General features: G+C 37.1%; 1 protein-coding gene across 2 annotated transcripts in view; it reads right to left on the bottom strand.

Moving 5' to 3' along the window:
• ABCB7 (ATP binding cassette subfamily B member 7) overlaps positions 1 to 7,513 on the bottom strand; it is a 165,464-nt gene extending 157,951 nt beyond the window's left edge. For both annotated transcript variants that reach the window (XM_044235921.1, XM_044235922.1), the window contains exon 1: positions 7,293 to 7,513. In XM_044235921.1, the coding sequence (XP_044091856.1) occupies positions 7,293 to 7,460 (168 nt within the window). In that variant the 5' untranslated portion in view covers positions 7,461 to 7,513. The remainder of the gene's footprint in view (positions 1 to 7,292) is intronic.
• Positions 7,514 to 15,044: the final 7,531 nt, after the last annotated feature.

The following is a 15,044-nucleotide window of genomic DNA, read 5'->3' as shown; positions in this document are numbered from 1 at the left end:
GATATAAATTTAAGTCAGTTCTATCTTCAAGAAGATATCTAAATTATAATTAATGGTTATTCATTCTGCCCCTTAGGTTAAAGTCTTCCTTGCTCTTCCAATAAAAAGATTATTAATCTAAGAAATTCTTTTTTATATGCACATTAAATCCCTCTTCTTACAACTGAAGTCTATGTCTCTTTTTATAAACTAATATTCCAGGTAAGTTCAGGTATCACTGAACTACTAGAAGGAAAACCTTTAATTTAAAAAAAAATGCCCTTCAGGTACTTTAAATGTCATTGAATCACCTCTCGCCCTCTTTTAAGTTCCACGCAAAATCCCCTTAAAAGTACCCTTAATTTTCTTCTCTTAAGTTCTGTTCTTGATTTTCTTGTTACATTTTATGTCTTCTCAGTAATGACTGTCATTTCTTGATATGCATCTTATAATATAAAACCTGTATCTTAAAACCAGGATCTCTAAAAAGCAAAGTAGGAGGATTGTTTCACTACTGTTGTTATAATCTACTTCAATTAATAGGAAGGCCAGAAGTAAAGTCTCTTAGCAGCAGCCAGTCAGCAGTGGGACTGCAGGAAGGGGAAATTTACTACCAGGAAATATTAAAGCTCTCATCCTTTGTCTATGATAAAAACAAATGAAATGTGAACCAACAAATGAAAACAAAACAGTACCTATCCAAAAACTACTAAATAGAATACACTAGGTAACTACACTAAAGTAAAAGGTATGCCAGATAGTCCTCAATGGGAATATCTTCTAAAAACCAAACAGAAAGGACAGACCATTCTGCTGCATGGAGTATAAACCAAAGAACACAAGCCAGTCAAAATCAAATGAAGAGAGTTTCACTTCTAGCATACAACATCTCCTTAGACCCATTTCTCAGCAAAAATGGCAAGTTACAAAAGGACCACCATTTAACACCCCTAGAAATGGTCCTGGGGCATACAGCAAAATGAAATAACATGAGCTCCAAGTGAGAAGACTATCTTCCTGGGAAAGACAGAACATCAGCATTTCTCTCATCTTTCCCCCAGTGACCTACTGCTGAAACTAGCTTCTGGGCTAATGTGGTCAAGAAGGAGGGGCTCCCTTCTTCCACATATCCCCACAGAAGAGACAAAGCTTGACCTTGAGTGTGGTGCCACTGAAAATACTTGATTGTTGAAGGCCCAATTGCCCTAACCCTGACTTCTAAGAGGCTGGTTCCATATCAAAAGAAGCATGCCAAAAAGAACTCCTCTTACTCCCCACTAGCACTCAACTCCTAAGGTGGGGGTATCACTCAGAGAGAGGCCACCAATGTCCCCACCCCCAGCTCCAGACCCGTGGCTGGCAGATTTCTGCCTGGCAGGAGAGACCCTAAAACATATAGCTCCTCATCTCTTCCCACAGTAATTGACTTAATGTGGAGAAGTTCATGCCTCAGTTTGCTCTCAAAAACAGTGGAGGTTTCTTGTGAAAGGCCAAGTGGGAAAAAACTGATGGAATCATCAGCCACAGAAGCTAAACTGAGGGTCAGCTGGTTTGCCCGAGAACCAGAAAACCAAGAAGGCAGGTAGCTTGGAGGAGCCTGCCTGGGATCAGATAAAGTCTCAAACGTTGTCCTCAGGAACTATCACTTCAAAGCAACACCAATTTGATTGATTTAGTTTGTGGAACAATTTTTGCCCCAGGGCACTTTTGAAAACAGCAGTACAATCTGCCAGCAACTAATGGAACATAACTGGGAAAGAGACAGAAATCCCCAGCAAAACCACTGTCATCCCAAGGTAACTATGGACATACTCAAGGTTACACCCCTTAAGGAGCTACATTAGAGGCAAAGTAGGCAGCAAGGAGGAGAGTGAAGAAAGAAATCACTAAAATAGTCCAGCCAGTCCTTAACAAAATAGAAAATCAAGTAAATAACAATAACAAGCTCTGGGAAGGAGGGGACCGGTACCCCGAGTTACTACATTATCTAAAATGTCCAGTTTCCAAAAAAATTGCAAGACATGCAAAGAAACAAGGAAGTATAACCTATACCCTGGGAAAAAGCAGGCAAAAGAAACTGCCTGTGGTTTTGACCAAATGTCAGACTGCAAAGAAAAAGCCTTCAAAGTAATCATAATAAATATGTCCAAAGACTCAAGGAAACCATGTTAAATAAAAGAAGGTGTAATGACAATAACATTACATAGAGAATATCAATAAACAAATAGGAGTTATTTTAATGAAACTAAATGGAAATTCTAGAGTTGAAAGTTATAGTAACTAAAATGAACTATTCACTAGAGGGGACTGACAGCAGATGTGAACTGGCAGAAGAAGTAATTAGTAAACTTGAAGACAGAACAATAAGGATTAACCAATATGAAGAACAAAGATAAAAAAAGACTGAGGAAAAATGAACACAGCTTCAGAGAAATGAGGGCCATTATTAAGCAAACGAACTTATGGATAATGACTGTTTCAGAAGAAAAGGAGAACGATAAAGGGAAAGAAAAACTACTTGATGAAATAATGGCTGAAAATTTCCAAAGCTTATTAAAAAGAACTTACATATTAAAATGCAATTTACACATCCAGAAAGTGCAACAAACTCCAAGGAAGAAACATACAAAGAGATCCACAGACACATTATAGTAAAAACATTAAAAGCCAAAACAAGGGGAACATCTTGAAAGTAGCAAGAGGAAAAAAAAGACTCCTTCCCAACAAGAGGACCCCAATAAGATTAACAGCTGATTTCTTAGCAAAAACAATGTGTAGTCCGGAAGGCAGTTGGATAATATTAAAAGCACTCAGAATAAAAATTGTCAAGCAAGAATCCTATATCCAGAAAATATACTGTTCAAAAATGAAGACAAAACAAAAACATTCGCAGATAAACGAAAACTGGGAAAATGTGTTTACACACGCCTTACAAGAAATACTAAAGGAAGTTCTTTAGGCTGAAAACAAGTGACCTCAGACTATAGCCCAAATATGCGTGCACACATGTACGTGTACACACACACACACACACACACACTCCAAAACAAAGAGCACCAGAATGTATAAATGCACAGTTTTTTTACCTTCTTCTTTGAACCAATTTAAAAAGCAATTGTATAACATAATATGGATAAAATTAATTGTTGAGCCTATGACATATAGCGATACAATATACTTGCCAATAATATCACACAGGAGATAGGTGGGAGCACAGCTATAGTGGGATAAAAAAAATGACTCGAGATGGTAAATCAAACACAAGAGAAGAAATGAAGAGAACTAGAAATGATAAATACAAAGGCTAGTGTAACAAAATAAATATTTACTTGCCTTCCTTTCTTCTTTCAGCTTCTTTTAAAGTCATAAATTATATATCCGTATTGTTAGGACTGTAACATTTATAAGTGTAATATATATTAAAATAAAGTGGGAAAATGCAACTAGAACTATACAAGAGTGATGTTTCTATATCTCACTAGGATCACATTATAAAATTCTTAGAAGAAAACATAGTAAATCTTCATGACAGATTTGGCAATGGATTCTTAGCTATAACACAAAAAAGTATGACCAACAAAAGAAAAAAATAGATAAATTTGACTTTATCAAAATGAAAAGCTTTTGCACTTCAAAGGACATTATCGAGGAAGTCAAAAGATAACCCACAGAATGGGAGAAAATATTTGCAAATCACATGTACGATAAAGAACCTGAATCTGTAATATATAAAGAACTCGGACATCTCAATAATAAAAAGACCCAATTAAAAAATGGGCAAAAGACCTGAAGAGACATTCCTCAAAAAGAGATGTAAATGGCCAATAAGCACATGGATAGATGTTCAGTGTCTTTTGTCAACAGGGAAACACAAATCAAAACCAAAAATTAGAGAACACTTCACACTTTACTGAATTCCACACTTTAAATGGGTGAATTATACAGTATGTGAATTAATCTCAAAAAAGATGTTTTAAAAGAACAAAAGAAGAAAAATATATAATCAGTGTCAGGATCAAGAATTAGGAACTTTTTAAACTTAGGTAAAAAGTGCTGTGGACTAACTGTATGATACCTCAGTTTCTACCACATAAGTATTGATGAAAAATTGTACCACTCAAAATTCATGTCTTTTTAATATTAACTAATGTAGTAAAGAGGCAACTGCAAAATAAATCATTACAATTTAAGTCTTATCATACTAACCATTTTAATTAAAAAAACTTTTATGTTTAAGGTTATTTCCCTCTATTAACAGTGCTCCAGTAGAAGTATCTTTACAGGGCACATGAGTGGTTCAGTCTATTAAGCATCTGCCTTCAGCTCAGGTCATGATCCTGGAGTCTCTGTGATGGGCTCCCAGCTTAGCGGGACCCTCCTCCCTCACTCTCTCTCTCAAATAAATAGAATCTTTAAAAAGTATATCTTTACAATTCAATATTTATTGTATGCTTTATGTCTGCCAGAATCTTATTTACCTTCATATAAATAACCTGACACACAGAAGGCCATAAATGAATGAGTGGCCTTAAAGACTGTCATTTATCTATACTAGGATTTAGTTACCTCATCTGTAAAATCCAAAGGCTAGATACGATCTTCTCTAAAGTAACACTGTTTGAACAGAACTTTCTGCAATGATGGAAATGTCCCATACCTATGTGCCATTTTAGCCCTTGAAATGCAGCTAATGCAACCAAGGAATTACATTTTTAATTTAATTTAAATTTAAACAACCACACAAAGCTAGTGACTACCATACTGCACAGTTTAGTTCTAGAGTATCATCCCCGTATGAAAAACACATTTTATAATACATCCCAGTAATCACATACATGTAGGAGTGTATATATACACATATAAACAAGTTACCTAAAGCATTACTTCCCCTAATATGTATAAAGCACTGATATTTTCTTTCTTATTCCACTGAATTTCATATTTAAAAAGTGCTTATCCAAACTATTAACATGATTTCATTAACACTGCACTAAGGTTCTTTTCAGCTCTAAAATATTATGCTATTTACTAACGACTATCCTAAAAATATATATTAATATTTATTTTGTAATCTTTCCTTAAAGATCTATTTCTTTATTTGAGGGGAGAAGGGCAGAGGGAGAGGCAGATAGAAACCCAAGCAGATGCCAAACAGAGCCCAAAGCAGGGCTCAGTCTCTGGACCCGGTGATCATGACCTGAGCAAAAACCAAAAAGTCAAATGCTCAACTGACTACACTACCAGAAGCCTCTATTTTGTAATCTTAATCACAGATCACTATATGAAGATGCCTTGGGCTATATCAGGTTCTGCTAAAAGCCTTAAAACCATTCCTTCATCTTTCCATTAAATCTTTTTTTTAAATTATGGCAAGAGTTCCATGCCTTTAAGAAGTAGAAAACAAAAGTAACATCTTTCCCTTGTTTTTCACTTTGGAAATGGTAACCAAAAGGAATGGTAAAATGTACAAAGACAATAAGGAAGAAAGTTGTGGGGACAGTGTTCATGAAAACAGAGAAGGCTAATTTTTTATTTCCATTACTTCTTCTGAAAATACCAGTAACTTCTCCAGCCCCCTCACTCTCCCGGCCTGACAAAGTCCTACAAATTTTATCTTAACTTCATCAGACTTTTTAGAGGACTACAGAACAAGAATGGTTCCCAAGAAATCATGTGTTCCAAACTTTCAACTATAAAGTGTTTTTAAAACTTTATTAAAATGATCTGGATTGCTCCCCTAGCTTAAGGTGCCACTTTTATCCTAAACTCCTCAGTAACCTAAAACTGTATGTAGTTCTACAAAAAGTCCATGTTCTCTCTTCCCTGTGGGCCTCCGCACACACTATTCCCTCTTTAGCTAATTTCTCTTAATTTTTAAGGTCTTGGCTTAGTTTAGATATCAGTTATTCAAGGCATTTTTCCCACCTCAAAATTAGACTTGATGCCTTTCCCATACACTCTTCCAGTACTCTCTACCCTCCCCATCATTGCACTACTGAATTATATTTGCCTGTTTATTTACCTTTTTCCCTTACTAGATTTTAAACTCTTTAAGAGCTGGCCTGTATTTTATTCTGTTCACTGCTGTAAAGGTGTTCACTAATTACTGGATGAAAAAATAGATACAATTTCTCCAGCACTCCACATGCCTAGTGTCATTCGATAGTCTCCCTGCTTAAAATATTCTCCCCATTTCTATCACCAGCATGAGATCCTCTCTGTGATCTGGTCCTTAATTACCACCATTTCCTCTATATGTTTATTGTTCTTATTGTTTATACTGTTCATTTGATATTTAACCTACACTGTTTTTTAGTTATCCTTATAATGCATAGATTCCCTCTCCCTAACTAAATTGATCAATCTTGTAGGCATTAATTTATGTTTCTCTTGGTACCTCCATTATTGAGCGTAGCCCTATGTACACAGTAGATATTAAATATCTGTTCACGCAGAATCAAAATTTATGAGGGTGCTTCTCATACAAAACTGAAAATACTTCAGTGATACTGATGAACAAGTATCACTGAATGGGAATTAAACTTTTTGCCAATATATAGTAAATGAATGATACACTAAAGTACAAATAATTTATTTGAAACTGCAGAGTGAGGGATAACAACAGACACAGATATTAAGAGGCACTATCACAAAAACTACATTAAAGATAACCAGCTTTACGGTTTCCAAAGGAAACCGTTTTGTATGAACAAAACACTCTTCTCAGACCAAAGGACAATCGTGTTTACATATGAATTTAGGGCGGTCAATGTTTTGGAGAGAAAGATTGTTACGGTTTCGGCCTATCAGGAACCACTGTCAGCGGAGAGTTAACTGCTGCCAAATCAATTTGCCTCTTGTTTACACGTAGCTTTGCTGTCATCTTACAGTGTTCCCCTAACTGCTACTTTCAACCAAATGAGTAAAATCTGAACCATGGGCATACTGGTCACAAATTCCATTACTAACTCTGGAAAGCAGCTCGTTTTCCTTACATTTGGAAGGATAAGCAATCTGGGAATCCTGTCTACCACATCTCTTAAACTCATAAGAAAAAATAATGTAAATGCTGCGAGAGTCACTAGCGCTTAGGTGCCCTCTGACCAAAACCTTCCGTTTCATTCCCGTGGGCTATGCCAAAAAGGTTTTCTTCACCCTTTCCTCAAATTACAAACCCCAATTTCCTTCACTTCCGAGTTAGCACTGACAACCTTTCCTCTTAGAGTTCTCTCTGACCCAAGGACACGAGGGCAAACTTTTCCCTATAGGTCCCTTTGTCCTTCACCCTACTCTACCATGTGATGGCATCTCACCTGGGAAATTCGAGCGGTTCCCGAAACGCCGAGCTGCCGTGATCTCCACTGAGAACCTGCGCCACGGACAGAGACTAGATGTCGGATCAGAAACACGGTATGCCGGCGTTTTTCGAAAGCAGCCCCGGCGGCTGCCCAGCGTGAAGATTGTATCGCGAGCAGCGCCATCTTGAGCGAGGAAAGAGGAACCGAGGGCAAAGGATTGTGGGACGCTGGCGGACCCAACTCAGCAACCTTAATCTTCTCTCACCTCCCTCTCTTTTTCTCAGGGCCCCAAACCGGAAATAACTTAGCGGAGAGTCAGAAGCTTGGGCTCCACCCCTTTTATCTTCCAGGGAGGTTCTTTGAGTGTTTTACGCAATCGGTAATGTAAGAATAATGTTGTCTTTCTCTGTTTTCCTAGATTTGCCACATAAAATACAGGATGTGCACTTAAATTTGCACTTGAAATAAACGAGTCATTTTTTAGTATAATTATGTCCCAAATACTGCTAAATCTGCCAACCCTATCTTGTCCAAGCATTCCACTTTTCTTTTACGGCTTCCAACTCAGTGCAACGCTTCACTCTATCCTCCCTTTGCATATTCTTCACTCTCCTTAGCACTAACTCTTAGGGTAGATTGAACTATAGATATTAATTTACCCAGGGTGGAGACTTAATGAACCGTGAGATACACTGGGTTTCAGGCTGATGGCTGAGTTTCAGGCTGATAGTTCACTTTTGCGCAAACCTTGGGGGCAGTTTTCCTTTGGTCTGTTGGTCTTTACACACACACGCACAAACACACACATATCTTTGCTAATTTGCCTCACTTTCTAGCTCTTCCATTTGATTTCTGCAGCATCCCGAATTATTGCGAAGCAGCTAGACTGGCTGACAGATAGTAAAATGAAGATGTATGTAGAGAAGCCCATAGTTTTTATTGATGACAGTAGTGATGTAGGAAAAGACGTTGGAGTTTGATGCCAACGGCCAAAAAGTAATTCTAGAGACATCGTTGGTACAAGGTGATTTTATCAAAGCACAGGGACAGGACCCAGGTTTTTATTCTTTTCTCACTGATGTGAGAAACAAAGGCAGAAGAAAATTATTAAATTTCCTTACTATCAACAACCCATTGACAAATCCTTGAAACAGGCAGAGTGAAATTCCTCTAAAAACTCAGTGGCATCCCTGTTAATACTTTGCTAGGGCAAGAGGCATCTGAATTGCCCATCCCCAAGATCCTGTAAGTCTGCTTTAACATATAAAAATTCCTTTGGAAACTTCCTTTATCTCTACCCCCAACACCCCCAAATATATGTTGGCAATCATGCTTCAAGCATATAACCCACAGATACACATCTGTAGAGTCTGGTGACTGAGTTTTTACTAAACAGTAATAAAAGACCTTTCCAACAATAGCTAGCCCCCTCTGGATCCTGGAAACCTTGTTTCCAAAATACCTGGGAGGCTTACACTATCCCTAACCCCCTTCCAACTTGAAAGTATATAATGGGCCAGTCCTCATGACCCCAGTACAGCTCTTTCTGCCCTTGGGTCCTGTCCCCGTGCTTTAATAAAATCACCTTGTACCAACAGTGTCTCTAGAATTACTTTTTGGCCGTTGGCATCAAACCCTAATGTCTTTTCCTACATCACTACTGTCATTGAACAAAATATTTAAATGCTTCCAGTTTTCTGGAAGACTGCATCTCTCAGCATTGTTTAAAACCCTATAGGCTGTGATGCAGTTGCAATTTTATGTTCACCGCCACGTATTCAAACTTTTTACACAAGACAGGCAAATAATTGTGTTGCCACTGAATCTTTCTATCCAGGTAAAGCATTGTCCAATAATGCTCTAATTTTAAAATATATATATATACTAATCTATGTACCATTATATTTTGTGAGAGATTGTTACATATAGGGTGGCAAAATAATATTTTGAATTTTTATACTTGCAGAAACACACATTATTTTGCTCATTCTTAACAATAATTTGGGGGGGTATTCCTCACTCCTAGTAGATAAAAAAGACCAGGGCCATGTAGTATTAGAGTCAGAATTAGAACAGAGGTATCCTGGCTCCTATTCCACTGTTCTTTACACTAAAGATGTTTTCTATACTCAAAGACAAGATTATTGAAAGTCTGTAGGGGCCATATAGAATTGTAAGATTTTAAATGAGTTAAGACCTCAGAATTCTGAAACACCTAACCCTATAGAGGACTTCTCAGGATTCTTGAGAAGTTTCGTTAGAATTATCTAAAGGCATTATTGGCATGGATCAACTCTTTGAATGGAGTCAACATATTTTTACTGAAATAGTATTCACTATAAGTCAACTATTCTGATTAGGAAATGTGAATCACACTGAAATATCCAAGTAGTTACTCTGTGATGAGCTAAAGTAGGTCAAACATGAGCCAAATGAGTCAAAGAAAATTTCCAGTGCACCCAGAAATAGAACATGAAGCATAGTGAGAGTAGTGCGCTGTTAGAGAACTGCAGCAACAGACAGGCCAAGTCGGACTATAGCAACTTGACATGTGTCTAAAATAATAAAAGAAACATAGGAGCACAAAATAAAAGCCACTATAAATAGCTGTTGCAGACTCACATCACATGACAGCACTTTAATTATGCAATAATTGTACTCATATGTGTATAGCATTTTGCAATTTACAAAGTGCTTTTTAATACCTTATCTTATTTAATTCCCACATCAATACTGGAGAATATGCATTATTCATTAATATTTACATATTTAGGTGTGCCTGGGTGACTCAGTCCATTAGGCATCTGACTTCAGCTCAGGTCCTGATCCCAGGATCCTGGGATCAAGCCCCACATCGGGCTTCCTGGTCAGCAGGGAGTCTGCATCTCCTCTCCCACAACCCTCCCCGCTTGTGCTCCCTCTCTCTGTCAAACAAATAAATAAAGTCTTTAAAAATATATTCACATATTTATGATGAAACATACATTTTATGTGGCTTGACAGAGGTCCCAGAGCTAATGGGATGAAAACCAAACTTAGTTTTTAATGACTCCAAATATGTGATATTTTCACTTAATTACACGTGAATTGTGGAACAAACACTTAAATCCTTCAAGAAGGCCACAGTGGGGGGCACCTGGGTGGCTCAGAGGGTTAAAGACTCTGCCTTCGGCTTAGGTCACGATCCCAGGGTCCTGGGATCAAGCCCCGCATCGGGCTCTCTCCTTGGCGGGAAGCCTGCTTCCTCCTCTCTCTCTCTGCCTACCTCTCTGCCTACTTGTGATCTCTCTCTGTCGAATAAATAAATAAAATATTTTAAAAAAGGAAAAGAAGAAGGCCACAGTGGCCTTTTCAGTTTCTGGAAAATGCCAGAAGTTATTTCCACCTGACTGCTTTTGTACTTACTTTTTGCACTACTTAGACATCCTTCCTGGAGACTTTTTAATGACTCAAATATCACTGTTCAGAGAAGCTGTTCAAGAGTACCTTCATTAAAGAAACTATTTCCTGTCCCTGCCACTCTCTATCACATTGCCTTGTTTAATTTCCCTTAAAATCTTGCTACTCAAATAGTGGTCCATGGACCACCAGCATTGACATCACTTGGGAGCTTATAAGATATGCAGAAACTCAGGACCTAATGATTCCAGACCCAAGGATTTGGTACCTGAATTTTAATAAAATTCCTTAGGTTATTCATATGCACATCAAAATTTGAGAAGTACTTATAGAGCACATATAACTTTCTGAAATTAAATAATTTTTCTAAACTAAAAAATAAATAACTTCTTTATTTTTTGTTTAATTTTATCATTAATAAATATTTCCTCATAACTAAAAATTATGAAGGAAAAGATAATGGATACCCATATACCTACAACCCAGCTTAGTCATAGCTTAACATTTTATTGTATTCGCTTTAGATCTTAAAAATACTTCAGCAAAGGCCCCTGTATTACCCCTCTCTAATCCTATATTCTGTCCTTGTAGGTGTATTTCTGTTAATTTTTTATGTTATTTTGGTGGAGTTTGAAAAGAGGAGGGAATAAATAAACTTAATTAAACCACTGCAATAATCTGAATGTCCTATATATTTTATGAGGCTAGTACAAGCTCCATACCAAACATGGACAAGAATTATACAAAAAAATTATATGTCAATCTTACTTATGGACATAAAAGAAAAACTAGAAAAATAAAATAGTGAACTCAATCCAGCACTGATGTATAAAAAATACATCAGGGGCGCCTGGGTCATGCAGTCAGCTGGGCATCCAACTCTTGGTTTCAGCTCAGGTCATGATCTCAGGGTCATGGGATCGAGCCACATATCAAGCTCCACACTGAGTGCAGAGTCCACTTGAGACTCTCTCACTCTCCCTCCTGCTCCCTCTTCCCCTCCCAATTGTTCTCTCTCTTTCTCTCTCTCAAATAAATAAATTTTAAAAAATACATCAAAGGGTGCCTAGGTGGCTCAGTCAGTTAAGTATCTGCCTCTCAGGTCATGATCCCAGGATCCCAGGATCAAGCCCCTCATCTGGCTTCCAGCTCAGTGGGAATCTGCTTCTCTCTCTCCCTGCATCCCTCCCCTGCTCATGCTCATTCTCACTCTCTCTTTCTCACTCTCAAATAAATAAAAATCTTTAAAAAAATGCATCAAGACCAAGTAGGTTTTATCCCAGAAATGCAAAGATGGCTGAATATATGTATATATACTAATATGTATTCTTTAGCTGCTGGGAGTAGTTTACCTATATGTCCCTTACATTAAAGTTGTTTATATAATAGACAAATTTTAAAGAGAAAATATTATATAGAAGAAACATGTTATAAAGCTGTGATCACCAAGACAGCTTGGTACTGGCACAAAAACAGACACATAGATCAATGGAACAGAATAGAGAGCCCAGATATGGACCCTCAGCTCCACAGTCAACTAATTTTTGACAAAGCAGGAAAAAATATCCAATGGAAAAAAACACAATCTCTTCAATAAATGGTGCTGTGAAAATTGGACAGCTATATATAGAAGAATGAAACTCGACCATTCTATTACACCATACACAAAGAAAAACTCAAAATGGATGAATGACCTCAATGTGAGATAGGAATCCATCAAAACCCTAGAGAAGAACAAGGCAGTAATCTCTTCGACATCGGCCACAGCAACTTCTTTCAAGACATATCTCCAAAGAAAAGGGAAACAAAAGGAAAATGAACTGTTGGGACTTCATCAAGATAAAAAGCTTCTTCACAGCAAAGGAAACAGTAAACAAAACAAAGAGGCAACCCAAGGAATGGGAGAAGATATTTGCAAATGACACTACAGATAAAGGGCTGGTATCTATGATCTATAAAGAATTTCTCAAACTCAATACCCAAAAAATAAATAATCAAGTCAAAAAGTGGGCAGAATACATGAACAGACACTTCCCCAATGAAGAAATACAAATGGCTAACAGACACATGAAAAGATGTTCATCATCATTAGCCATCAGGGAAATTCAAATCAAAACCACATTGAGATACCACCTTACACCAGTTAGAATGGCAAAAATAGACAAGGCAACAAACAACAAATGTTGGAGAGAATGTGGAGAAAGGAGAACATTCTTACACCATTGGTGGGAATGCAAGTTGGTACAGCCACTTTGGAAAACAATATGGATGATCCTCAAAAAGTTAAATATAGAGCTAACCTATGACCCAGCAGTTGCACTCCTGGGTATTTACCCCAAAGATACAGATGTCGTGAAAAGAAGGGCCATCTGTACCCCAATGTTTATAGCAGGAATGGCCACGGTCGCCAAACTGTGGAAAGAACCAAGATGCCCTTCAACGGATGAATGGATAAGGAAAATGTTCCATATACACTATGGAGTGTTATGCCTCCATCAGAAAGGACGAATACCCAACTTTTGTAGCAACATGGACGGGACTGGAAGAGATTATGCTGAGTGAAATCAGTCAAGCAGAGAGAGTCAATTATCATATGGTTTCACTTATTTGTGGAGCATAACAAATAGCATGGAGGACATGGGGAGTTAGAGAGGAGAAGGGAGTTGGGGTAAATTGGAAGGGGAGGTGAATCATGAGAGACTATGGACTCTGAAAAACAATCTGAGGGTTTTGAAGGGGCGGGGGGGTGGGAGGTCGGGGTACCAGGTGGTGGGTATTATAGAGGGCACAGAATGCATGGAGCACTGGGTGTGGTGCAAAAATAATGAATACTGTTATGCTGAAAATAAAAAATAAATTTAAAAAAAGGAAGATGTGGTCCATACATACAATGGAATATTACTCAGCCATCAGAAAGGACGAATACCCACCATTTGCATTGACCTGGATGGAACTGGAGGGGATTAGGCCAAGTGAAGTAAGACAAGCAGAGAAAGACAATTATCAGATGATTTCACTTATATGTGGAACATAAGGAATAGTATGGAGGAGATTAGGAGGAGAAAGGGAAAAACAAAGAGGGGGGAATCAGAGGGGAAGATGAACCATGAGAGACCATGGACTATAGGAAACAAACTGAGGGTTTGAGAGGGGAAGAGGGTGGGGGGATGGGTTAGCCCAGTGATGGGTATTAAGGAGGGCATGCACGTATTGCACAGAGCACTAGGTGTTATACACAAACAATGAATTATGGAACACTCATAGAAAACTAATGATGTACTGAATGATGATTAGGGTAACATAATAAAATTCAAAAAATTTTTTAAACTACAATTTTACAACATAAAAAATATGTAATTCAGAAAATGTATTCAACAAAATTCGACACTCATTCAAGATTTTAGTTTATACTATTTATTCTTACTATTGTTTAAGTGTCTAAACATTTTTTCTCAACATTGCACTAACACTATTTTATTATTAATTCCATTATTTTTATTATATTACATTTAATATCAGTTCTAAATTTTATTACAATTATTATACCTTATTATTATATATTAGCTGCATTGCTCAAATGTTTATTTTTATAAATTCCAGAGTTTGACATCTAGCATACATACTGTCAGGCATTTTCTCCTCTAGTATGAGAATTTGCAGTTATCTTTTTGCCCCTGTCTAAAAAATTCTAATTATTCATTAGAAATATAGCCCACTTTGTAAAATTTTTAAATTATTTAATGTACCTTTTCAAAAGTATTATTCCTTACTAGGCATCAGATTTAATCGATTAAAATATTTCATATTTGTTAAAACTTTCTTTGAGATTAATTTATTTTAGTTTCATATGTAAAGCTTAGGTTCAGTATAGTGCAATATACTTTCATCAGGTCAAACTTGTTTATTGTATTATTAAAATTCTTGAATCCTTAATAAATTTCATCTGCTTTACTGAACAATAATCACAGAAGGCCAGTTGACATTTTTCACTATGATCAAACAATTTCTTGGTTTATTTCATGATTCTGTCAAATTTGCTCCTTTGGGTATTTCAAATACCCATACCCCAAACCCAAAGGGACCGAAACCTTCACCCTCAGATGTTTTTTCTTCAGCTTCTCCATGGAACATAAATAGTTACAGAATCAGCTCTCAAAGTTCAGCATATGTACTCTACCTTTCTGTCTCTTCCTCAACAGGCCAATGAGGATTATTGCTTCATACCAAATAGTCTACTTTTGAAGAACTCCCCAAACCCAGTTGGTTTTCTTTATAACTCTCATATTTATTAGCTTCAAATTTAATTTTATTATTTTTTAAAGATTTATTTGATAAAGAGAGAGAACACATGAGCGGGGAAAGGGGGAG

The sequence above is a fragment of the Neovison vison genome, chromosome X (genome assembly GCF_020171115.1).
Source record: "Neovison vison isolate M4711 chromosome X, ASM_NN_V1, whole genome shotgun sequence".
In the NCBI taxonomy this organism is placed as follows: Eukaryota; Metazoa; Chordata; class Mammalia; order Carnivora; family Mustelidae; genus Neogale; species Neogale vison.
The sequence above is the reverse complement of the archived record's forward strand: the minus strand, read 5'-3'. Positions and strand labels throughout refer to the sequence as shown.